We start from the raw sequence: 24,032 nt of genomic DNA, 5'->3' as shown, positions 1-24,032 counted from the left end.
GCACTCTCCTGTGGTATGGAGGTCAGGTTCATACTCCAGGCCTGGACGGAGTGGTGCAGACTGCTCCTGGGTGGTGAACTTGTACCTCTGGGGTTTCTTGTTGCCTTCTCAGATGGTCTGAGAAGGACCAGCAGAGAGTAAGAATATTTTGAAGTCCCAAGAGCTTCCTTGGAAAGAGAGAAGTATTCCTCACTCAGCTCTAACCATCATTTTGCATTTAAGGTGACACGCGCCCTTCCCGGCAGAGTTGGAGTTTGAGGCTGTCTCTGGGGAACCAACAGGGACTGAAATCTCCCCAGGGCTAAAAGGATGGAGGTGCTCCCACGTGCACAATGCAAACCTATGTTGGAAAACAGCACTAGCATCTCACCTTGCAGCCCGTAGGCCCACAAGAGAAATCTTCACCCAATCACCACTCACCTGCTTTGCCCCCTTTTTCTGACCTTTACAATCCAGTGGGGCAAAAATAAGTTTCTGTGGGCACTGTGCCAATTGCCTTCCGTTGGGTCAGAGCCTGGGGTCGAGGCAGACTGCCCACACGAGGGCTGCACATGGTCTCTGTGGGTAAGGGCAAGGAAGGCTCAAGTCCCCTTGCCTTAACCTGTCCCCCAGGGAGCTCTGGGCTGAGATGGCTTGATGTGAGCTTTATCAAGTGGTGTTGATGCCTACCTAACCTAAAGTTCACCAAAATCAGGTAGCATCCCTCACCCATGTCATCAGGCTTAGGCTCAGGCTGGAATCAGCCAGCATTTCTCCTGACTTGGCTTGCTAAGCTGTAGGCAATCAAATGTCGCTCTCCAATAATAACAGAACTGTTTAAGTGCTACAAAAGACAACTTCCTCATCAATGAATCTGAGTACATTAGGGTGATGCTGAGCTACCCAATAGCGTCATGAACCTTTCTGCAGCTGAACACACTCTCAGGGTTCCCAAAAGTAACTTTCTGGTCCCAGTTTTACTTGCATCTGTCAAGAAATGTAATTGCATCTTGTTTAGTACTGAAACAGAGCTTTGTTAAAGCACATTTGCTATGGTATCACAAGGTAGCTGAGGTAAGGGATATTGCAAGGAAGGAAGGCTGATGGGAAGGAAGAAGTGGAGTTGGAGGAGCAACAGAACATAACTGAGAGACATGAATGTGTGTGGCAGAGGAACAAATGGTAGTGCTGACGGGTGTTACCCGAGAAAGTCTTAAGAACATGCTGAAAAGACTTGCAAAGGACTAAAAGGGTGTAATAAACAGGTCAGCTAGAATCACAGACCACATTAGCATGGAAAGGCTGAAAAGTAATAATCACAGAACAAGAACCACCATGTTTCCCATCTGCTTTAGGGCTCAGTTGCTGTACTGAGGTGTCTTCAGCCATGTCTTGAGGCAAGCAGTTTGACTAAGACCTGGAGAATATCACTGAGCTGAGGTTTTGGATAAGCAATCATTTATTAGACTTGAGATTTCCCACTCTTAGATGCCTGAATATCACCTGGTACCCTTAACATATGTGAACAGACTGCATTGTCAGAAAGCTCCGCTGAGCAGTCCTGGCATTGTGCTCTCTTCTGATGTACTGCAGCACCGCTGCTAAAAGCCCAATGTGGGGATCTGGACATCATACTGGCAGGTCTCTCTGAAACCCTGTCTCTGAGTTTATCATTGGAGTAAGATACAAAGTAGCATGGGGGATATTACTATAAATGGGAATAATTTTTTTGCGATTGCCCTAGGAATGCTCAACTGAAAGGAAGACGAGTAGCAGAGGTTGAACCAGCAGTATCTGCTGCTATAAATGACTTCCTGTACTTAGCAACCTGTCTTATGTCAGGACTCCACTGTGGCAGGTGATGAACAAACATAGATGAAAGATGGTCTGTCCAAAACAACATGATAATCACGCTTGTTTGCTGACAGAGCAAACCGACTGGTTCAAGATATTAAATGTGAAAGTGATTAGGCATTCTCTGCATGTGTGTGTGTGAGACTGGGACATATATACAGGCTTAGCTCAGAGGGTAACTTAGAGGTTTTCAAAGGCTAAGTCCAGTGAAGCAGGCTATACTCAGAATGGAGTAGCTTCAAGCCAAGCCAGCACAATACACTTTCATTTGGATGGGACAAAAACCACCTGGTTCTTAGAGGGGCTGCCAGGGTTGCTGGCACTGCAGTGTGTACGTCAGCCAGTTGTACACAGGTCGATGCGTGGCCATTTTGCTTTCCTCGGACTAACAAGCCATCTGCTAGGGCAGAGTTTGAAAACATAGGACTCTCAGTGTGTCTCCTCTTGACGGGCTGTAATGATCCACGGCTGCAAACACACAGTCCCCCTGACCCCTGTCCCAGCTGTCAGCCAGCTGTGCACAGCTCTTGCTGGCAGAGAGACATGGAGATGGCAGGTTTGGCTTGGGCCCACATCTGGCCATTCCCACTTCCACAAGTGGCTACCCACTGACAGATGGAGAAGGTCTACAGTCATCCAGGCAGACAGATGCTGTAATATACTTCTACTTAGGGCACGAAACGATGGCTAAACACCAGCACAATGGGCAAGTTTATCTGGTCACTGTTGTAAAGAAGAAAGTACACTTGCCCTTGCTTCCAAACACCAAGTATAACACTGCTGTCTTTTTATCACTGTTCTCCCTATCCAAAATTTCAAACATAAAAGGCCCAGACTCTGCCCTACTTTGTTGTCTTCACCATCTGAAAAAAACCCAAAACAAACCCAAGCACTAGCTATCCATGACAACAAAGACAAAGCAGAAACCAGAGCTCAGTGTCTTCTAGGAGGGGGAGATGAGCCAGCTGCTGGTGTGGGATGCAGAGCGATAGTCTCCAGATGATGCCTCACACCAGCTCACTAAGCCGGAGCTAATCCTGACAATTCCACAGGCTTTCTGTGTATCTGCAGGCATTGCAACCCCTTTGCATTTTCCTCCATCTGCAAAACTGAAGATAACAGTAACTTAGTTTGCCTCATGTGAGGATTCAGGTAATGCACTGAAAAAGCCTCTGAAGATGTAAAGATGCCCATAAATCTACACATTTTTTTTTTCCACAATGAGACATCTTTCCCTACTAAAAGAAACCCAACCAGTAATAAACATATGCCAATGTACAGTGCAACGTACGTGCATAGCGAAGGTGGCGTACAAGCTTGTGATTTGCACTTTTAAATTAACCAGTACAACTCTTGGGACAAAAATAAGGTAGATTTTGAACAATTTCCAGACACAGTCTACAAAACCTGCATGCCAAAAATAGCCTCCACTGACACTAAAGTATCCAGATTAGAGGCCTTAATGAGAACAGGTTGAGAACTGTGCCACCACATTTCATAATTCAATGCCTGAATGAACCTGGCAGCGTGGCATAACTGAGGAGAAGAGCCATTTCCTCACCAGTAGTTAAGTATTGTTTTTCATCATGTCCCACTGCACTAATCAAGTTTTCTCCACTTAGTGCGTTTAACCTGCTTTCTCCCTCTCTGAAAAACCTGTATTCAAGGAAGGAGTGCAAAAATAATTTCCCCAGGGAGGTATGTCACTTGATTCCTTCTATCAAGAGCAAGAACCAGGAAACAAGGCAAAGGTGGTGTCCTTGTAAAAAGCCTGGGGCAAGCTCTGTGGTTCCAACAGATGCAGAAACTCACTGGAGTAAGCTTTTAACCCAATAGCATGTGAAATACAGTTCGCCAACTAGTTTTCAAAGTTACTGTTCACTACAGAAAGCTCCGTACAGTGTATTTTAGCCCAAGAAGGATTCCCTACAGCCTCCAAAAGTGTTTCAGAACACAGTGACTACCAGACTTTCCAGACACAAGGGTGTTACTAGCAGATGCTATAGGATTTTCCTTGCGTGTTAGCAAAACATAAATCAGGCACATAAAGCTCTGGATTGGAAGACTCTTCCAGCTGGGTGCAGACAATCCTTCCCTCTCTCCACCTCCTCCTTCAGAGGCATCTGTGCACACAGACCACTCAGCAGAGAGCTGCGTCCTCTTAGCTTTTCCCTTAGGATTCATGTGTCTTTTTGGTTACCACCTGTTCCCTAGGACATGGGAATCAGCTTCGGTTTCAGCAGAAGTCCATAGCACAGTGCACTGACCCTGTCCGTCAATAAAACTTGCTATTTGAGCTGGTTTGACAGGAGAAATCATCAGTGCCATAATTCTGACCAACAGGAATCATCCAGATGCTTTCTCAAGCATCCTCCTGATTTTGAATATACGTTTAAGCAGACACAAGGTGAAAGAACATCACCTGCATAAGACAGCTATTCTTAGCAATGCTTCTTCCTGGTGGATACACCAAGCCCTGTTTTAACTATCATAATGCTTAAGAGGATGCGTTGAGATAGTCCCTTCCTGCTCACAGGTCTGTGACTGCATGCCACACTATTCTAGGCTCATTGCCCTCCTTCAGCCCTTGTGCTCTGTCCCTGAAACACTGCAAACACAATGGTAAGTCAAGCCACAGAAAGTTGTGCACTCTAAGACATAGTTGTCTGCATTTCCTTCCACCAGTTCAAGCTCATGTTCCCTGTTACCTGGTTGATAATCGATACCTTCCTCTTTTTTCTACAGAGGATGGGAAAATCCTGGCCTCTTCATGCATTTCTACAAGGTTAGGGTCAGAGCATCAACCTCTCTGCTGTGCAGCAAGACGATAAATGACCTCCAGCCTTTAAGTGACACAAGTGGTCTAATAAAAGACTAGAGCTATCCAAAATGTCTACCTCAGATAGGACTCCTCAGCATGAACAGTGGTACCCAGCTGCATTCATAGACTTGCAAATTACAGGTGGCTTGTCCTGTGCTGACTGCACATGAAAGCAGAAGTAGCATTTAGCTATTTTAACTGATTGAACCCATCAAAGCAACTGGGAAGTTCCTGGCAAGTGACATCAGAGAGTGTAATTTCTTTCCAATAATGAGTTTCATGGGTTATTCTGTGTTCTGACATGAAGTGCGAATACAATGTCAGGTACTACTGATTAGTATCATACCAGTGCTTCTAAGAGATCGGTAGAGTGAAAATACTAAGAAAAAATGGAGACTAAAACCCCGTAGTGGTAGGAAACCATGTGTGTTTCTACAGGTCAGGCTTTTTGGGTTGAAACTGAGCATTTTCCAGGGCCTATAATGGTGGCAAGATGATGAGTGACTTCGGAAAATAAGGGTGTGGAGAGAAAACTTGTCTAGTGGAAGAAAAAGAGCAGAGCTAAGAAGAAAGCAGCTGTGGTTCAGTTCTTTCAGTGCTTCAGTTCAACTTCTTTGACTTCTTTACCTCGTCTGCTCTTGACAGATTATGACTGTGCCATCACTTAGAAAGTCTGACCTCACTGTGTGTTAGCCCACCTCCCATCTATCTGATCTGTTTAGTGTATGACCTACACAGTACTGTGACCTGCTCTCACCCCACCATCCAGCTCTGATATGGACTCTACACCAACCACCTGTGTTGAGTGGAAAGGCCAATTACTACTGTAGCAAATGAAGTAAAATGACTCTTGGGTGATTACGTGCATTTTAGGTACACAGGTCAGCACTAGATTACAAGCCTTCTGCTTTTATGTGATCAAGTTAATGGTTACTGCCAGAAGCAAGACATCCCCGACACTTCTTGGTTCGAGTATATTCTAACTAATAATGATTTGAATTTGAACATGCAATTCCAGCAGGAGAAAAGATTTTGCTGAAATTACTGTACAGGGATAGATTAATGGTTTTAATACTGATTAATAGCGGAAAAGAAAAAGAGTGGCAAGACAAATTGATGCATCTGACACTAATTGCTAGAGTCTGTGGTTTCTAAGATAGAAGCTTCCATATACAACATTTGTATCTTTGACGGTTAATTATATCTACATATATCACCAAGTCCCTCATGATTACACAGAATAATTTGAGGCATTATAACTTTAAAATATTACAACAGATGTGTCAATTTTCCCCCTCTTTAGAATGCCTCCATCTTTGAGCCCAAGCCCTGGATTTCTAAAAGCGGATCTTCTGATACCTGAGATGAAAACAACACAGCCAGCACGTTTAACTCCTTCAGTGGAGCAACTACAGCTTTCCAAAGGAGAAGGATCTTTACTGTTTCATTGCCTGGACCATATACAGTCTGTACAGCAACACAGAGATTCTATAGTTCCATTTGTTAGCACAGAGGGTCTGTTTCTAGGGAAAGCACACATTCTTTTGCCACTTTTCTCAAGGGGGAAAAAGAAAAAGCTCCTTTAGTGTTAAAATGCGCAGCCCGTTTTTAAATTCAACGGAAATCTAAAATCCAAACTTCCTGCTATATCTGCTTTACCTTCTTTGCGTTTGTATGTTTCCAAGCTTGGACTGATTCATAGCTGCCTCTTCTACACACAGAAATTTGCAGATCTTAATCTTCAAAGCATCTAAGATACTCAGCTCACACTGCAGAATAATGAGTAGTCAAGACAGCTTCATGGTGAAGTTACTCTTGGTAATTAAAAAAGCTACACAGAGCCAACCACTGAAAACAGAAATGACATTACTCCTTTCTCCATTGCCCACAAAAATCATCATCATTCCCATGACTCACCACATCAGACCGCTCAAAACGCACACGATATGAATAGTTCATGTTACAATTGCGTATCTTTAAGCTCTATCAGGCCTCCTCCGCAAGATTCTCCCTCTTGAAAATGTTTCAGTGTGCTGCAGCTTCTGCAAGGGTTTGTGCTCAGCTGAGGTATATGAAAGCAGTGACGTTCTCCTCATACCTGCACCCATCTCTCGGCCTTCATTTTGTACTCATGAGGAATGGAATTGTTAACAGTGTTCATAGTTGAGTAGTGCTTACTGGGTTCAGGCAATCCCCTGCAGATGGAAACAGGATACCCTAAATGTCACTAAGGAAATCTGAAGACTACAACCCTGGAAACTTCATGGGACAGCTACGTTTCTGCAAAGGATGGAGCTGCTTCAAATGGGCACCAATTTAACAGATGCTTTCTGATTTCTGGCTCTCACTTAAGTTCTCTTGTTCTTTTTGTTTTCTAAAACTTGCCTCCATAGGTAAAGCAGTCAACGTACTAACATGATTGTATTAGGAAAGCTGTGGAGATATAAGAACATCTATGTAAGGACTATTTTTCACTCTAAGTTACTTTATCCTGGTAGCATGATCACAACTCCAAAATAATTTATGTTAAGATCAAGAGATTTTCTTGCAGCATGAAGCTGGAATTGGTTACCACAGATAAAAACAGCAAGGAAAAAAGCAAACCAAAGTGAAACACACTAAGTATTGAAAAAGGCATGACTAGAAAAATATGACCTTTTAAACTGAATTGTCCTTGCAGACACCACTTTCCATCTGAAATGTCCAGAGAACTTAAAAGACTTCTTTTGTCTGTTAAAAGACTGTTTGAAACAATTGCTTTTTCCCCCACTTTAATTAATTTTCACATTTCACAAAACAAAGTAAGAGGCAGGCACACTATATCTAAGCACTTGAGACCAGATAATACTACAACAGCAAACAGTACACTAGCAATGTTCCTGCATACAGGAAAAAAAAACGAAGAAAAAGACTGACTGATGCATTTGATAAAGTCACGTCTGTTTTGATGGACAAAATTAACTTTTGTCTTTCATTAAAGTCAAATATAATAACTGTATAAAATAAAAAGAAACAAATGCTGACAGAGTGTGCATCTCTTGATGACTCTGGTTTGGACATTTATTTAAAGGAAGCACAGAAACAGGGAAGAGCAAGCGCTACGCACCAAGGAAGTCGTACATCAGACTTTGACCTGACAGAGGAACAGAAACACAGGATAAAAATCGCTGTTCAACAACATTGCTTTTTCATCGTTAGAGCTCACATTCCCAAAAAGCAACCACAAAAATCCAGAAAAAAATAGCTTTTAAGATAAGTAAAGAAATTAAAAGGTCAGACAGTTCCTGCAATGGACAAAAATCGGACCTTGCAGTTCTGAGAAACAACATTCCTCATTCTGCCTCAAGTCGAGGTAAGACAGGAAGAATAAGATTTCCAAATGCAGAGTCTTGAGTTATGAAGTATCCTGAGGAATGTGCGTGTGCGTGCTGGAAAGAGAAAAACATTTGTTAAAGCATAACTCCCTGCAGCACTGATATAATTTAAGACTTTACAGCTTCTGCAGCATTAATTATTTATTTCTCCCAGTATGCTCCTCAGCTCTGATAGTCAAATTCAAAACCAGCATTTTCCATCAGCCACATCTGAACAGGGTGCATCAAGGGAATTAACTTGGCCATTCCCTCCTACTCCTTTTTCAGCAAATCCCATGGAGGTGGGGAGAGTGGAAAAAGAACTCCTGATCGCTCTCCTTTGCCTAGACCCCATGCTTCCACTCCCATCTATAACCAACTTACAGGTCTTGGTTTGTGAAAGCTGCCACATATGACTGCCAGAAGTGTGTATCAGTAGTGTCACACAACCTGAGGCTGTGGGTACAAGTGACATGTGACCAGACACACTCCTGTACAACATGGGACACCAGCATTCTGCTCATGTGATGTATATATGCTTGGTCACCTGAGGAGGGCAGCTGCTACTTATGGCTCTGGACAACCTTTGTAAAATCCTACATAGCCCTTCCCAGTTCAAAGACTGGACTCCAGTAAGCTAGACGACCTGCATATTCCTTCCTTCTGCCACCAGGGAAAAGCCCTAGCAGATATCAAATTTAGCCTGAGCCAGCAGTGTGCCCTTGCAGTGATAAAGGCTACCAGCACAGTGGGCTGCATCAGCAACAGCACAGCCAGCAGGCCAAGGCAAGCTACCCATGAGGCTGCATTTGTGATATGGTGTTCGGTTTGAGATACAAACTGGAGGGAGTCCAACAGAGATGCAAAGAGACTGCTGAGGGCTGGGCTGGAGCTCTCAGCGTCCAAGGGGATGGTGAGAGGACTGAGTTTCTTGTAAGAAGAGAAAGCTGAGGGGAGATCTTATGCTGTTTTCAGACACCCAGTGACAGGATATAGAGAAGACAAAGCCAGACTCAGAGCCAAGAAAGGCTGTGGGAAGTCCATCCCTGGAGAGCTTCAAAACTTGATTGGACCATGCCCTGAACAATGGGATATAGCACTGCTGCTAGTCATACTTTGAGCAGGGCACTGGACTAGAAACCTCCAGAGGATCCTTCCAGCCTACGATGTTCTGTGATCAACACAAGACACCACCCAGAGCTCACTTCTGCTCCCATTCATTTTAGGAGAAGCAATCTGGGGCCTTTAATGGGTAATAGAAACACAACAAGGCATAGGATATGTGAACAGGGTTGCTAGTTTGCATCTCAACATTTTTCCCATTCCTGTGCCCTCTGCCAAATCCTGCTGTCTAGAGTACCAGGAAGGCAGGTGGCCATGTACTGGCTTTGCTGCTCAGTTTCCAATTTCAACACCAAAACCAACCTCACCTGACGTGAGCAAAACAGGAGCAAATAGAAGCCTGTAAATGTACAGATAAGTTTTCCAAATCTTTCACCCCTGTCACTTGTAACTGCAGGGTATTTACTTGGCATCTACTCAGATTCAACCAAGGAAAGCTGTGTGGCTAGTTCTCCCTGTACTTCATGAGACATCAGAAGTATGATGAAACTGACTCTTGACTGACATGTACTAAACAGCTATGATGATACTGTAGGCTACATTCTTACAACGATCTTGAGGGAGAATGAGCTGATAGATTTAAGCTTTCATCGTAACAGGAGAAGAAACTTCATTTGTGACAAATATAGAAATGTATGAAACCTAACCTCTAAAAGGTGCTTTTCATTCTATCCAGGTGCAGGACTGCTTTCTGAAGGGATGCACATCTAGAACAGAGCCAAGCTAAACTCCACCTGACTGTATCAGCTTACCTGCAGTGCAGCCTTCTGCTGTGCTGCGATGTGCTGTTGCTCAGCATGATCACGGAAATCCTTGTTCAGCGGTGATCTTGCAAGTGCAATGCTGCAAAAAAGAACAAGATGGCATGATACATACCACAGAAAAAAATGTGTCCTTGCCATTCTAGCCACAGATTCCATGACTTCCACAGCTCACGATTTATTTGACTCACGGCTTGGCAATTGTTAACTATTGTTTGGAATTACTATTTGTTAACATAGAGAGAAAAGGAAAATGGAGTGACCATAGCTGCGTCATTTGACCTAGCATAAACAACTGATGCCAAACTAAACCCAGGAGACTCAGAGTCCTGAAGCCTGTTGTAGATTTTGCTCATGGGTGGAGTCCCACTGAAGTCAGTGGAACCACTGGGGTGCAACGCTGGACAGTGTCAGCAATCTTTAAAACAACAGCTTTGTGTTTTCACCATTACTCAGTCACTCAGTGACTGTTCTAAACAACTGTGATAAACAGAAGCACTAACGAGAGCTCTGCAGTCTTCAGTATAAGACGAGTTCTTTGGCAGATGGGCAGCAGATCACTGCTTATGGTAAAGGAGCTTCCTACTGATGTAACTGAAATAATGATCCTCTGATGATAGCTTAGAATACCTGAAATTGATTTTGCTTATCTATCTCAGTGCAGCATACATTAGGTTTCAAATTAAAATTCCTAAATAGGTTTTCTTGGCTTTTATATCTTAAGACTTGTCCACCTTGTTAACCAAAAAAGAAGAAAAAAAGCAGACTTTTTTTTTTCCACAACTGATCATGCCATTTCCACATGATCAGCCATCCTCCAGATAGAAATCAGTGAGGACTGCCATTAGAGCTGTATCGCAAGGCAATTCACAACTACCTCTGAAATTGTCTCTGGAGTCTGGTGCTGAAAGCCCAGCTCTCCTCAGTCATAGACAAAAGTATGAAGGACAACAAGGGATCCAAGTGAACTCATCAACTGACCTTTCCCAGCAGCTTCAATGTCAACAGCTGATTTAGTAAATCAGTTTTTCAAAAGCAGCCATGCTCATGAAAAGACCTTTAGCCAAACCTACACCTTAATGCATAATGAAAGCTAAGTAACAATCCTCTGAACAGATTTTATGACAAATATTAAGATAAGCTTCACTGCTGGAGAGAAGTACTAGTCAGTTCATTTAAAACATAATATTCTCAGTTATTTTGAAGGTATTTATTTTGCGTTTAATTCTGTACCCTCTAACTTTTCAATATGATTTTTGTAGATAATCTTAAGGCTTCATCATAAGCTGACACTTTTCAAGATAGGTCTTCTGTTCTTGGATAGAGAATTCCCATATGCCAAGGCCAGAAATCAATTAGCTCATTCACCCTTACACTGGCCATGCCACTATTGTGCTTTAGGTACATCAAGCTCTTTTCTGACAAGTTTGCAGAATTTCTGTGGTCTCATATCTGACAACTCTGTGGTCCAAAACCTTCGGCACAACATCCCTGCCACAGAAGTGTCAGCTTCTCAAAAATCACACATCAGCCCACCATGCCAAAGCAGAGAGTTTGACTGCTGCTTTGTAGGTTCCCCCCCATCCCCCCCTTCAAAATTAGTAAATTCTAATTCTGCTCACTAGGATATAGTGTTATTTTTCCTTAAAGAAAGCAAAGAAGCACTCCCTGAAACTCTGCCAGACTTGCAATGAAGTATGGAAACACTGCTGCCAGGAGTCAGGGGTTGTACAAAACAGTATGATATTTCTATTTTCTTCTCTAATCAATAATTTTGCTTGATAATAAGTGTATACAGTCACTCAGAGATCTAACTCAGACGATTTCAAATATTCTGCATGCTTTTTGACAGTGTGAAGGAATTAAAGGTGACCTAGAATCTCCCTGAAAAAAGACACAGGCAGCACTCAGACTGTATTCAGAGTATTTGACTCTTGTAGATACTGCATGTAACACGCTTGTGTCTAGAATATGGCACTGCACTCACTTCATGCTAACCCAGAAGTTCCACTATTTCCATTTCTCCACGTAAACCAGCGTTTGATTTTCTAGTTACTGATTTATGACAAAAATCTAATCTTTTTGTCTTAAATGGGAGAAATCCCAGTGACAGCTCTTAAACTCTGACAAGATTATTACACCTTATGGTGTAGAATCATCCTTACAACACACCATCTTTTACAACATCTGCAGTAACATAAACTGGCTTTGTCTTGCACGCAGGGAGTTTCAAGGATAACTCACTCTCTGCCGTAACTGTTCTTCTCTAAACACAGAGTACCCTGAACCTAATGGTCTCCTACTTCCATTCCTTAGGGCATTTTAGCTTAATAATTAAATGCTTTCTCAGTGCCTGCTCCCTGATTCTTCTTTAAGGTAGACTTTAATACAGTTCAATAAGCATATCTGCTTCTCCCCTTGTCAAATGGAAATTATGTAAACCAAAATTCAGGGTCTGTGAACAATTTTAAATACTAATATGTTCCTAAAGTGCAAGGTCTCTCTGACTGGTTATTGAGGATGGTCAGAAAACACTTCTGATAAGTGTTTATGTAAGTTTACAGCTCACTTGCTATTTTTTTTTTCCTTTGATGTAATCAGTGATGTCCAAATAGGTCTAAGAACATAAAATACCTGGCTCCAGGGTGATTTGTGGAAGACTGGTTTTGCATAAGTAACTTTCTCTTCTCCTTGTCTAGTTCTGCCAGGATTGCAACCCTATTTTTATTCTGGAAACCTGGTGGGAATGACAGAAAAATATTAGAGAGATTTACTTTATTTCTGTGGCCCAACTCTAACCTTGTGGAATTAAAAGCCTCTGTACAGTATGACATTATGATGAATACACTGATCTTCAAAGCTTTGCACCCATCTGAAAGGCCATTAATAAATAGGCTTCATTTTTCCTTTTCTCATTTTACAACATGAAATAGCTTCCTTAAGCTATCATACATATTAATACATTTTCAAATACAAGTTAGATCCTACCCCTTCCCAAGCCAGCTCTGGAGCTACAAGCAAGGTACATGATCAAATACTTGCCTTTCAAAAAAAAAGTAAACTTACCAGGTTCTAGATTTAAAATGCAGTCACTAAACATACAGCTCAATGATAATAATGGAGTAATATTACTCAATGATAATAATGGAGTAATATTACTCAATGATAATAATGGAGTAATGGAGTAATCACAGGGCCTAATTCTTCATGCCAGTGAACTCAAACTATATTAAGTTTTACCTATGTAACAGGTAAGAATGAGATGACCACTAAGCTTGCACAAAAGCTTAGTGCTTATACAAAAAATTACAACCTTTTATTCAACCTATGCAGAAAGGTTTTAGTTTTAATATACTGGTGTCCTTACATATACAGACTACCCTTATTCTGAGTATGACCACAATGCTGGAATGGAGAAGCAAAATTAAACTGTCTGGACACAATACAAGAACACGGCCTTTATTTGCTTTGTACATCATTCTCCCAAAGGGACCCTGTATACTAGAGAAGGGGTCAGGAAGTAGAATGACTGAGGGAATTTAGAAAATGCCTAAAATAGCTGCCATTGGTGTATTTTCAAAGTTGCCTTCTAAATGAAAATGTGGCAAAACTGCTGTACTTACACAGGACTCCTATATGGTAAAGGATCTCATTGCGGCCACCAAATAAACCAGATACACAGGTCCCTGCTGTTGCCCAGTATGCCCGTACAGCACAACTGAGGACAACAGCTACAGAGCTGACTCTTACTGGCCTTTATGCCACTAAGGACATTCCTCATGTCAAAATATACACTTTTTAAAATCTCTAATTTGCTGCTATTCTATAAATATCAAGCCACTACACTGTCATTAAAAAAAAAGATATAAAAGTCAAGTTATCGCCTTTATTTCCTCCATACAAAAAGTCAAAGTTATTCCCATTGGAAACTGCTGCATGTTGTGCCTCCGATCCCGTCTTGAGTGCTGTTTTAGTAACACCACTAAAAAATGGTAGTCCACAAGCTGTTAGGAAGGCCAGACATGGTAACTCTTAAGGGGAGTATTAGCATGTCAAGGTAAAATGATTTCAAATTTATTTTCAGTAGCTGCACTCAAAGTTCATTCCCTTTGAGAGATCTTCTGTTGCTGCTCAATTATATAATCCAATATTCCTTTCATCAGCATGGCTCAATGAAGGAGAAAATTATCAGGTAGAAACCTTCAACTCTAAGTAATAATTTGCATTCATACTGCCTTGCTATCACACCCTCAACTTTTTCTTTTACTATGCCTAACATACGCACCCCTGAATCTCAATGTCTCAGAGTTCTCGAAAGGAGCAGAGTCATTTGATTACATTTTACTGTGGTTTTATGCAAGATCACCCACAATCATCTCTACATTTGTTAACAGATTTTTTTAATTAAATTTAATTAATCGCTATTTTCCCGTCTGTTAATCTCTCCTTCCCACATGGCATTAGTTCCACTTAAACTCTGTTTTGTAAGAGTATTGATTCAGGTCTTTGATGTTTCCCCGCTCTTCAGGTATTGTACACTATCTTTTTTTGAATATCCTGCACTTGCAATGAGTTTGAAACATTAGAACACAGCTGAATGTGTGCTCTAAGAGATACAAAGGCTGAAAGATCTTACTAACAAGCCAAGATTCAACATTTCTGAGTTGCAGCTAGCTCAGACTTCACTTTCTTGTAAATTCTGGAGACAATGCTGTAATAGGATGACTGAAGTACCTCTAAGAGAATCTGAGCTAAAGTGGTCATGTCTGTATGCTCATTCCACAGTCTTCAGCCAAAAAGCTTAATACTTGACATATTACTCAGCAGCCTTCTGCTAGTGCTTGTTTATCCCGAACTGCATAAACCTAAATGCATGCTTGGAATTCAGACGATATGGTGATTGAGACAAGAAAAAGGAGACCACTTTTTAATATAAGTTGCTGTCAGCTAAAAAATAAAGACTAAATATGCTTACATTTATCATGAAGCAGATGGTATGATTCAGAAAGGCTTGAGACACGTAAGAATAAAATTTTAAATGCTGTTTTCAAACTGTGATCAGAAACTGTGCAAGATTATCACTGTCTTCTATTTTAGTATGAGTCTTGCTATAGTATCTTACAGCAGAAACTCTAGAGGGATTTAGAAGAAACCCAAGTATTTTGTCTTCCTTTTCTTATCCCTCTACTAAGAGAGGTTTGTTTTTTTTTTTTAAAAAAAACCAACCCAGTAGTATTTTGCTCTAGAATTCAGACAGCGCCCATCAGCAACCTGCTGTACTGAAAAAGTAATTTGTTTAAGAGAATTTGTTAATGGTAAGTAGAAAAAAAGCCTAACTGAGAAAATGGAGGAGGACATCCAACATGTACATGTTAGTGCTCCTCAGCTGAGCAATGTGAAGTTCCTACAGCTATTTTAAACTTTTTTAAAATGCAAAGTAAAACCTGTTCCTTTAGAAGTTAACAATGGAGGGGTCAGGACATGAGAAATCCATTTTAGAGAGAAAATCTGGCATCCTTACAAAATAATTCATCATATCTGGCAATACATGAGCAAGACTTCCATTTAGATTCTTCCCTGCCCAGGACCCCAAAATGCTTCCATAAAGACCAACTTGAAACAGCTACAGAAGTTTCCCACTTCAGTTTTAAAGAAAGTAATTTTTCATCTGTAGATTTGATATGTCTGTTCTGCTTTCTAGTACTAAAAATGCAGACATGCAGAAAAAAAGCCATGCTTAGTATAGACTGGATTCTCATCTGTGAAAGGAAGTGTAGGTTTTCAAACACAGCAATTTCTTAATAAAGCTTTAAGTTTAGACTTCCCTTAACTGAGCTGAGTTGCACTCCTATTTTGAGTTTGAACAGTTTATGAATATTGCAGTTCATTAATATTCTTCTCTGCAGACACAAGAGTCCTGACGCAAAATGACACGTTCAAGGCAGCTAAATAGATTAATGGCAGTGTCAGATGTCAAACTAAGCACCTGGATCCTCGGAGTACTCGCTGAGGTAGCGGATTCAGGACATTTAAAATTTAAACCTGTTCTTTCCGACACCTCTATTGCTGACATCAAACATTGTATTACTGCAGGAGCTGAAAGTTTACTTGCACTGATGTTTTGCATGTGAAAGGCAAAAAATTAGAGAAAGTTGAAGCCTTGCCGAGTGATACTGGTAGCTTTAAGAGCTCACAGCAAGCTTCGCTCTTTAACCTAATCCGACTACCCTACCTCACTGATATCTATGTCAGTTAGTTCTACTAGCTAACTTTACATGGTAAGAAACAGTATTACCTTTATCTGCTTTAAAGTTCTTGCTTTTCATCTCATATCTTTTCCCTCATCTGTTGGTTGCTTCAAATTCACAGTATGTGTAAGTTTTTTCTAATATGCATTATTTATCATTTGTCCATAGATGTTGTCATGGTTTAACCCCAGCCAGCAACTCAGCACCACGCAGCCGCTTCCCCCTCCCCGCTCCCAGTGGGATGGGGCGGAGGATCGGAAAAAAAAGATAAAACTTGTGGGTTGAGGTAAGAACAGTTTAAAGTAAAATAAAATATACTACTACTACTACTACTACTAGTAATGAAAAGGAATGTAACATAAAAAAAGAGAAATAAAACCCAAGAAAAAACCAGTGATGCACAATGCAATTGCTCACCACTCGCTGACCGATGCCTGAGCAGCAATCCACGCCTCCCGGCCAACTCCCCCCACTTAATATACTGGGCATGATGTTCCATGGTATGGAATACCCCTTTGGCTAGTTCAGGTCAGCTGCCCCGACTGTGCTCCCTCCCAGCTTCTTGTGCACCTGCTTGCTGGCAGAGCACGGGAAACTGAAGAATCCTTAATTTAGGATAAGCACTACTTAGCAAAAACTAAAACATCAGCGTGTTGTCAGCATTATTCTCACACTAAATTCAGAACACAGCACTGTGCCAGCTACTAAGAAGAAAATTAACTCTATCCCAGCTGAAACCAAGACACATGTGCAACAGCACAAAAGAGCCCTCCGCCACTTTGTGTTCAAGATAGACTTCTATTTGGAAAAACGGTTTCAAAGCTGGATGTCTACTCTAAGCTCTGTACATTAAAAAGCACTGTCACTGCACACTGTTCTGCCTGCTCAATTCAGAAAGCATTTCACAGCAATTTCTTTACTGAAGTGCATGCTTTTATAAATGGTAGCCTTCACGAAGGAAGGCAGCAACCTCTTAAAAAGCAGAATCTAAAGACCTTATTAAAGAAACAATGCTTGGGAAAAAGGATGGAGTAATTGTATTTTGATTTCCTCTTCTGCTTATGACTACTGGCATCACAAAACATCATCTAATAGTCTGCTGCACATCAATACTTTTCAGTAACAATTTACATTCGGATATGCTTTCATATCTGTTGTGTGGCACTGAAACAAAAGGCATATTAGCAATTTAGCAAATTAACTTGAATTACTAAAAGATATATTAATATATTTTGTCTGTCCCTCCAGAAGACAGCTGCATGCATAGCTGAATGTAAGTCATTAACTGCTTATGGCCGCAAAGTTCTCCAGGGAAGAGATATGCTACAGCCCTCAAGTACTATGCTTGCACACAGATCTGACTCAGATGCAGAGCAGCAAAGTTTGTAGATGATGACATAATTCAATGCAGAACAGCACGATCTTCTGTTTTAACACAGACTTGGTGAACAGAATGCTATATCTAGCTGCTCAGACTGTGTTACATGAGTGCACTCACATACCTTTAGGCCAAAAGGATAAACAACCACCAGGACAGAAAGAGACCTTGCAGAATTGGTACAGCCTGAAGCTTAGAATTCTGTACGTATTTCAAGAGCTTGGTTCTTCCAACGTACTAGAACTCTTCTTTTCTGAAAAGTTCAGCCGTGTCTGAAACAAGACTTGTATTTCTTCCACCTTTGGGGACCTAAAGGAGAGTTCCTTCCTGAACAGTCACATTTCTCTCATCTCAGAGGGCTTCCTCTAGGAGAACTTACACATGGAGTCTTTAATTTAGTAACATGCAAGGTATGCTCTGGCCTTGCTGTGCACAAGCAAAAGCACTGCAAGAACAGCCTTATTAATGCATGTTGCGTAAGTACTGTGAAGCATTGCTGCAGAAGCAGTATATTACCAAGCACCTGAAAGTAATTTCTGTAATTCAGAAGCTGATTCTGCCCCCCCTCGCCACCCCCCGCCGAAAATGCACCACTCTGGTCTATGAGCTCATCTTGTGGACAACACACAGCATGCTAAAAGCTTTTCCATTTCCTGTAAATGCTGTAATCAGTCTCATGCAATCAGTTCCATGTAGTACTAACAGCCTGAAGTAAGGCTTTCATTCTATTCGGTTTTGCTGCACTCATATGCAGCTCCTCATCTTTGAAATTCTAATCAAAAGAGGGCTTTCCTAAGATGCCACTGAATTAAAGGAAGTCCAGTCCACAAAATCTTAACCTTTGTAGTCTGAGTCTGCAATTAACAGAAAACTCAGTTAACTCCTAGGAAAACACCCGGTACTGATGACAAGGGAAGAAACAACTCCATACAAAAATTTACAAACACAGTCTACCTGTGTAGAAGGCTAATGTTTAATTCCTCCTTACAGTTCTGTCTGATTAGGTGCTACCATTCATAACCCTTTCAGTGAGGGTTTCAGTAAGTCCCTATTCCTTTTGTCCAAGAAGAGGGAAATGAGAGAATGAATTGCTTGAATGGTACCAATATGGGTGCCATGCAGCAAGCTGAAAATGCAGTATTTGTCTCAATCATTTTCACTACTAGATTGCACCTGGCCAAGAGAAAGATATAGAGGCCTTGAACTGTTGCTCATGTTTACCTGTTCCTTTCTGATTTTCCTAGGTGTGTTATTTATAGGCTCATTTGGGTGATTAAACTTGATAGTGTTTCTTGCCTGCTTAGTGCAAATAATTTTCATATGATAATGAAACAGTTCCTTTAGTGAGTGTCTAACGGGTATCTCAAAGTATAAAAGCAGATTCCAAGGCTCTATTAAATTATAAGCCTCTGGAATGTGAAGGGAAGCAAAGGCAATCTGGCACTAAAATCCCATCCTACTTCTCAGTAAATTCACATATTTAAGAACAAGTAGCTTTTAACTCTCTATGACAACATTCTATTCCTTGCAAGGATGCTGACTTGGTATTCACAGAATAAAGCAAGATTTACCATTACATACCAAAAACTTCTCAGAGTTAAAATTTGCAAACAGACAACTACCTGCAATCTGCAGTACTCCTCTCTCAACACTTCACAAAAGCTCAATGAGCGTTCCAAAAACTACCTTCTTTTCATCAAGCAGCAAGTAAAATCTGTCTTTTGGACTAACACATTTCTTCTGTATTTGTTTTGAAAGCAGAGGGCCGTTGCGGGGGGAGGGAACCACACAAGCGATCTGGTACCCCTTCAAAGTATCCGGACTTCAGAATTAATTATACCCAGCTTTGTGGGTCTCCTTTCCCGGATAAGGACACTCACACACAAATGTGCACGAAGAATTCTCTGGCTGCTGGGAAACTGAATTCATTTCTCATAACCAGTAAGTGAAGAGCCATACCCGAGAAGCTTCTTTCTCCTCAGCTCTTCTGTAGAAGAGACAAGCCTCAGAGTTCCACTAAGATTTTCCAGAAAGCACCTCTAGAGGGCGATTTAAGACCCTCCTTAATTTACCGTGTGACCTTCCCCAGGCCCTCAGCTCCCTCTAATGCACGTGCCTCGGCTAGATAGATGGACAATTTCCACGTCTTGAACGACTTTATGGATGCAATTCAGATGCACCATCATGCAAAGAAACATTTCATCGGAGTTAGTATTATGATTTCATTTGGGTTTTCCTCCTAGGCCTGGCCACTTGCTATCTATCTTTTCACAGCTATTACTGCCTGGGTCTTGCTGCTCCCATCGCGACATGGAATATATTAGATTTCTGACCGTTCCCTGATGCTGAGTGCAAGAGCTGCAAGTCATGTTCAATGCTAAGTGTTGTAAGTATCTGAAATATGCTTCAGGAAGTAACCACAGCACCACAGGTACTTCATAACCTGAGCGTGAAGGAATGCACAGTAATTCAGAGCTCCCCAGCCATCAGTGGTCTTTTTCAACCATTTAATGCGTGTGTCTTCTCCCAGAAGGCATGCTCACATTCTGCTACCTTCAGCCCCACCTTCCTGCTTGTCTTCCCATTTTTGCTCTTTCTATAAAATAAACTTACAGTTTTAGTGACCTCACTGACATTCTGCACAGTCTTTCCCCTTGAATACTTAGATTAAAACCTACCTTGTCCTGAAGGATTTGCTGCCATCCTTCAATTTTCAGCCCTCGTTTTATTCAGCTGCAGTTCAAATCTTTTAAACCCACAAATACCTGCAAAACAGGCACAATATAAGATAAACATATTCCTTTAAAAGAAAAGGTTGGATTTCATTCTGTTATAAATTTCATAAATGTGGCAACTGTTACAAAGCATAAGCCAAATACAGCATGCGTACTGCTTAAAATATGTAATACTATTTATATTGTTCTGATTGAAATTTTTAGCTTGAACTATCAAGAGTTGTGATCAATTCTTTCTCAGATTCTAGTAACTTAGGAATAACCTTTAGAGTCATTCTGGAGTCATATACACTTTTTCCTAACAGAACTTCTTCCTGACAAAGTATGTCAGACTACACCTAAGAATCACATTAAAGCATTATGCTCCTTAAATGCTAAAGCCCTGGAAGGCCTCAGTTTAGGCTCTAACTCAAGAAAACTGATTATTTGAGGAAAGACGATTTAAATCCCAGCTACGAGGCCTGCTGAAGGCTACCATCCTCACAGCTGTGGCAAAACAAAAAGGGATGCCCGCTCCTCAGCCGTACGTCACCTCGGGCCACCATCAACTTCTGTCTCCATTAAGGTTGCCCGGCTGTGAGGTGCAGTGGTGAAGGGCTCCAGCTCCGCCGGGTGGAGGGGAGGGATGGGAGCACTGAATCCTGCGGGAAACGCCAGTCAGAAGTCTCAGTCAGATTTCAACAGGAGACGAGGAAACAGCTACACCCCGGAACTGCGGGACCCTGAGCAGCGACGCCAGTGCAACGAAAAAGGAATTCGACAACCGTGTTCAGAGCAGCGACGCCGGTCAGAATGCGTCTCCCCCAGAGGAACGGCCTGACCTTGCACCGCGGCAGCGGGCCGGGGAGAAGCGCCCGGGAAGGCCAGGCCCCGCTGTCCCCGCTGCGGGTCGCCAAGGTCCGCGGGGCCCCACAGACCGCCTCTGCCCGGCCGCTGACGGGCTGATTCCACGCGGAGAGCCCCGCAGGGCCGGGGCTGTCCCCCGGGCTGGGAGGCGGAGAGCCCCTCCCAGCGGGAAGGCAGGGGACGGGGACGGGGACGCCACGCTCGCACCGCCCGCCAGAGCGGGCTCTCCCGTCGCTGCCTGCCCCCGCCCGCGGGAATGGACTCTCCCACCCATTCTTCCGCCCACCCCCCCCGGTGCGTGTGGACTCTCCCGCTCACCTTGTCCCCCTCGCCTACAAGGGACGGACTCCCCCGCTCTCTCGCCCTCCCCGGGCCGGCGGGGACGCACCGCCCGCCTCGCCTCGCCTCGCCCCGCCCCGCCCCGTCCCGTCCCGGCCGGGCACCTGCCCTCCCACTACCCACCTGCCCGAGGGCTCCTGCTCCCTTCCTCCCTTTCCTTTCCTTTCTCCCCCGCCCGCCCCTAGCCGCAGCCCGGCGGGCAGACGGCCATCCCGCCCCACCCCCTTCCCAACTTGGCTCTCCCCGCCCAGCCCCGCCACAGCCAATGAGCTCGCGGCACACGCTCATGACGCACACACTGCGCGACGACATCCACCCCACCCCACCCGCGGCGTCTAGCTTCTTCCCGGGCGGCGGCGAAGCGCGTTACGTCGCGTAGCTTGACGGACAGGTCGGAATGGCCAGTCCGCTTAAAGTGGGGGGAGGGGGACCCGCCCCCGCTTCGCTCTGGGGCCGCCCCTGGTCTCTAGGCAACTGGCAGGGCCGGCGGGCGGGGCCCGGCATGGCGGCCCGGCGGGGCCCCGCTGTGGGGCAGACGTTTGCCCAGGCCTCTTCTGCCTCCGTGCGGTGCTGCGCGGGGCGGAGCACGGCTGAAGGGGTCGGGGCCAGAGGACTCGGGCTTGTGCATCGCGAGGCTTAGTTCGGCCTCAGTAAGTGTTCAGTTCAGGCTTTAAATGGTAGTTGTGCTTCAGGGCTCCTGCAAGGGGCATCAGCCTGCGTACGGGAGGGGTTCGGGAGCAAGTGTGAGGATCAGCCTTGGATCACACTAAGGGGGCTTCAGGCATCAGCGTAGTTAAATGGGAAAAAAAAAAAGAAAAGCGGAAGGGAAGGGTTGTTTCATTTTTTATCACAGCCATGGAGTCTGAGTTTCAACACAGCGAGAATGATTATTTGACATGAATTCCAGAAAGGGTTGTGCATTCATGTTACTAATGCACGCTTTGTTTTTGAAATGCCAAGTAACAGCTTTATAAATAAGAGTATCTTTCCTGAAGTGATCAAGACTGTCCTGGAGGATAAGCGGTAGTCTTAAACAGCAATCTGTGACTTTTATTTTACGTCCTTGTGGTTAAAATACTTCAGCTTGACTCAAACCAAGCTGAGTATTGATTTGAATGGTGGCCCTTAACAGCTGTACCTCTGATCATACACGAGTAAAATCAATTCTTAAGAATGGCAATAAGTAAAATAATATAACAGGCTGCAAACAGATGGGGCCAACGCTGACCTCTGGCTAGCCAAGAAATCAGTCACATTGCCTACTTAAGTTTTATACGCAGAGGTTTTTTTAAGGCAGTAAACAATTTTCATGAAATAAAGGCCTTTTTTATTTTAGAACCAAATTTAAAGATAAGTCCAGAAAATCAGTTACTTTTTTTTAAAATAAGTCTTAGTTCAAGGTGTCTCTAGTTAGATAGGCTTTTATTGCAGGATACTAAACTTTTTAATACTGAGATTTTGGTGGTGTATGTAACAGCCATTCCTGAGTAAATGACACTTACGGCAAGGGCGATCTTGGATCTGGTAGTCCAACCTTCTGTACACTGCAGGGCACTTAGTTTCATCTGCTTCCTCTTCCATCAAGTCTTAGAAGCCCATAGCCTCATCACTCTCCAGGCTTAAAGTGGAAAAAGGGCTTATTAAAAACTGTTGTTTTAGTTATGATGGAATTATTTAGACTGGCAAGAACATATACAGGGTGTACACAGTGCTAAATGCCACACTAGTCCATTAGCTTGGACAACCAAAAATATATATAATTGTTGAAGGCAATTAACAATTTTTTAAGATCTGCTGCTGCAGCCAGCTATACTAGATGACGTAGAAATAAATTACATTTTTGAGAGTGGACAGAATGTATAAAAATCCTATCATTATCAATAACAATTCATTTGACTTAAAATAGTGTGCATTAGTATTATGAATAAAAATTCTGTGAGATAGGGAATGTTCTGCTAACCAAATATGCTGTCTGTCCATGCATTTATACTTACTTTTCAAAGCCTCACTAAGTGTGAAAATTGTAAAACTGAACAAATTTATGTCTAGAGACTTGTAATGTCCAGACTTAGAATTTGGTTACCTAGATTGTTTGCCCGGTAAAACCAGTCTCTGTGTGTTTGTGTGTGTGTGTGTGTTAATGAAAACCCAAACCAGCACCTGAGCAAGCAGCAAACATCTGACAATCTCAGGGAGATTTCTATTTGCTTTAAAGCTGTGTTAATTAATACTGTGGAAGGCAAACATTGCTGCCTTTCTCATATATGGGCATTATTTTCAACTCTTCTCTTTGCCTGAACAGCTGATTGAGGGCCTTTCCTCCTTCCGATGTTTTGTTGGGGTTTTTTTTCATTTTTCTAATTTCTAATTGTGCCTTGAGAACTGTCATATGTGCTATTTTTTTTTTTCCTTTTAATTATTCTCTCTTGGATGATCTGCAGTCCATTTTACCTAGATATCTCGCTTGTAATCCGTAACTGCTGAGAAGCATTGCGAGTGAAAAAAGCACAGCGCCCAAGCTAATAATCCTGCCTGGAGCATTTCTCTGCATTGTCATGCCAGGACTGAGGACGTAAGTGATTCTGAAAAGCTGCAG

The 24,032-nt window shown here is 42.7% G+C and overlaps 1 protein-coding gene across 2 annotated transcripts; it reads right to left on the bottom strand.

The window, feature by feature from the left end:
- Positions 1-7,408: 7,408 nt before the first annotated feature.
- INIP (INTS3 and NABP interacting protein) lies at positions 7,409-21,602 on the bottom strand. Of its 2 annotated transcripts, XM_050913116.1 has the most exons (6): positions 21,560-21,602; positions 20,784-20,892; positions 20,195-20,281; positions 12,525-12,627; positions 9,882-9,972; positions 7,409-8,082 (listed from the first exon to the last, which is right to left on the bottom strand). In XM_050913116.1, the coding sequence occupies exons 3-6, from the start codon at positions 20,217-20,219 to the stop codon at positions 7,987-7,989; spliced, it is 315 nt and encodes a 104-aa protein (XP_050769073.1). In that variant the 5' UTR covers positions 20,220-20,281; positions 20,784-20,892; positions 21,560-21,602; the 3' UTR covers positions 7,409-7,986. The 2 variants fall into 2 exon arrangements, with proteins under 2 accessions (XP_050769073.1, XP_050769072.1); XM_050913115.1 differs by lacking the exon at positions 21,560-21,602 and having other exon boundaries at positions 20,784-21,214.
- Between the last annotated feature and the right edge of the window lie 2,430 nt (positions 21,603-24,032).

This window comes from Gymnogyps californianus, chromosome Z (assembly GCF_018139145.2).
Source record: "Gymnogyps californianus isolate 813 chromosome Z, ASM1813914v2, whole genome shotgun sequence".
Lineage (NCBI taxonomy): Eukaryota > Metazoa > Chordata > Aves > Accipitriformes > Cathartidae > Gymnogyps > Gymnogyps californianus.
The sequence above is the reverse complement of the archived record's forward strand: the minus strand, read 5'-3'. Positions and strand labels throughout refer to the sequence as shown.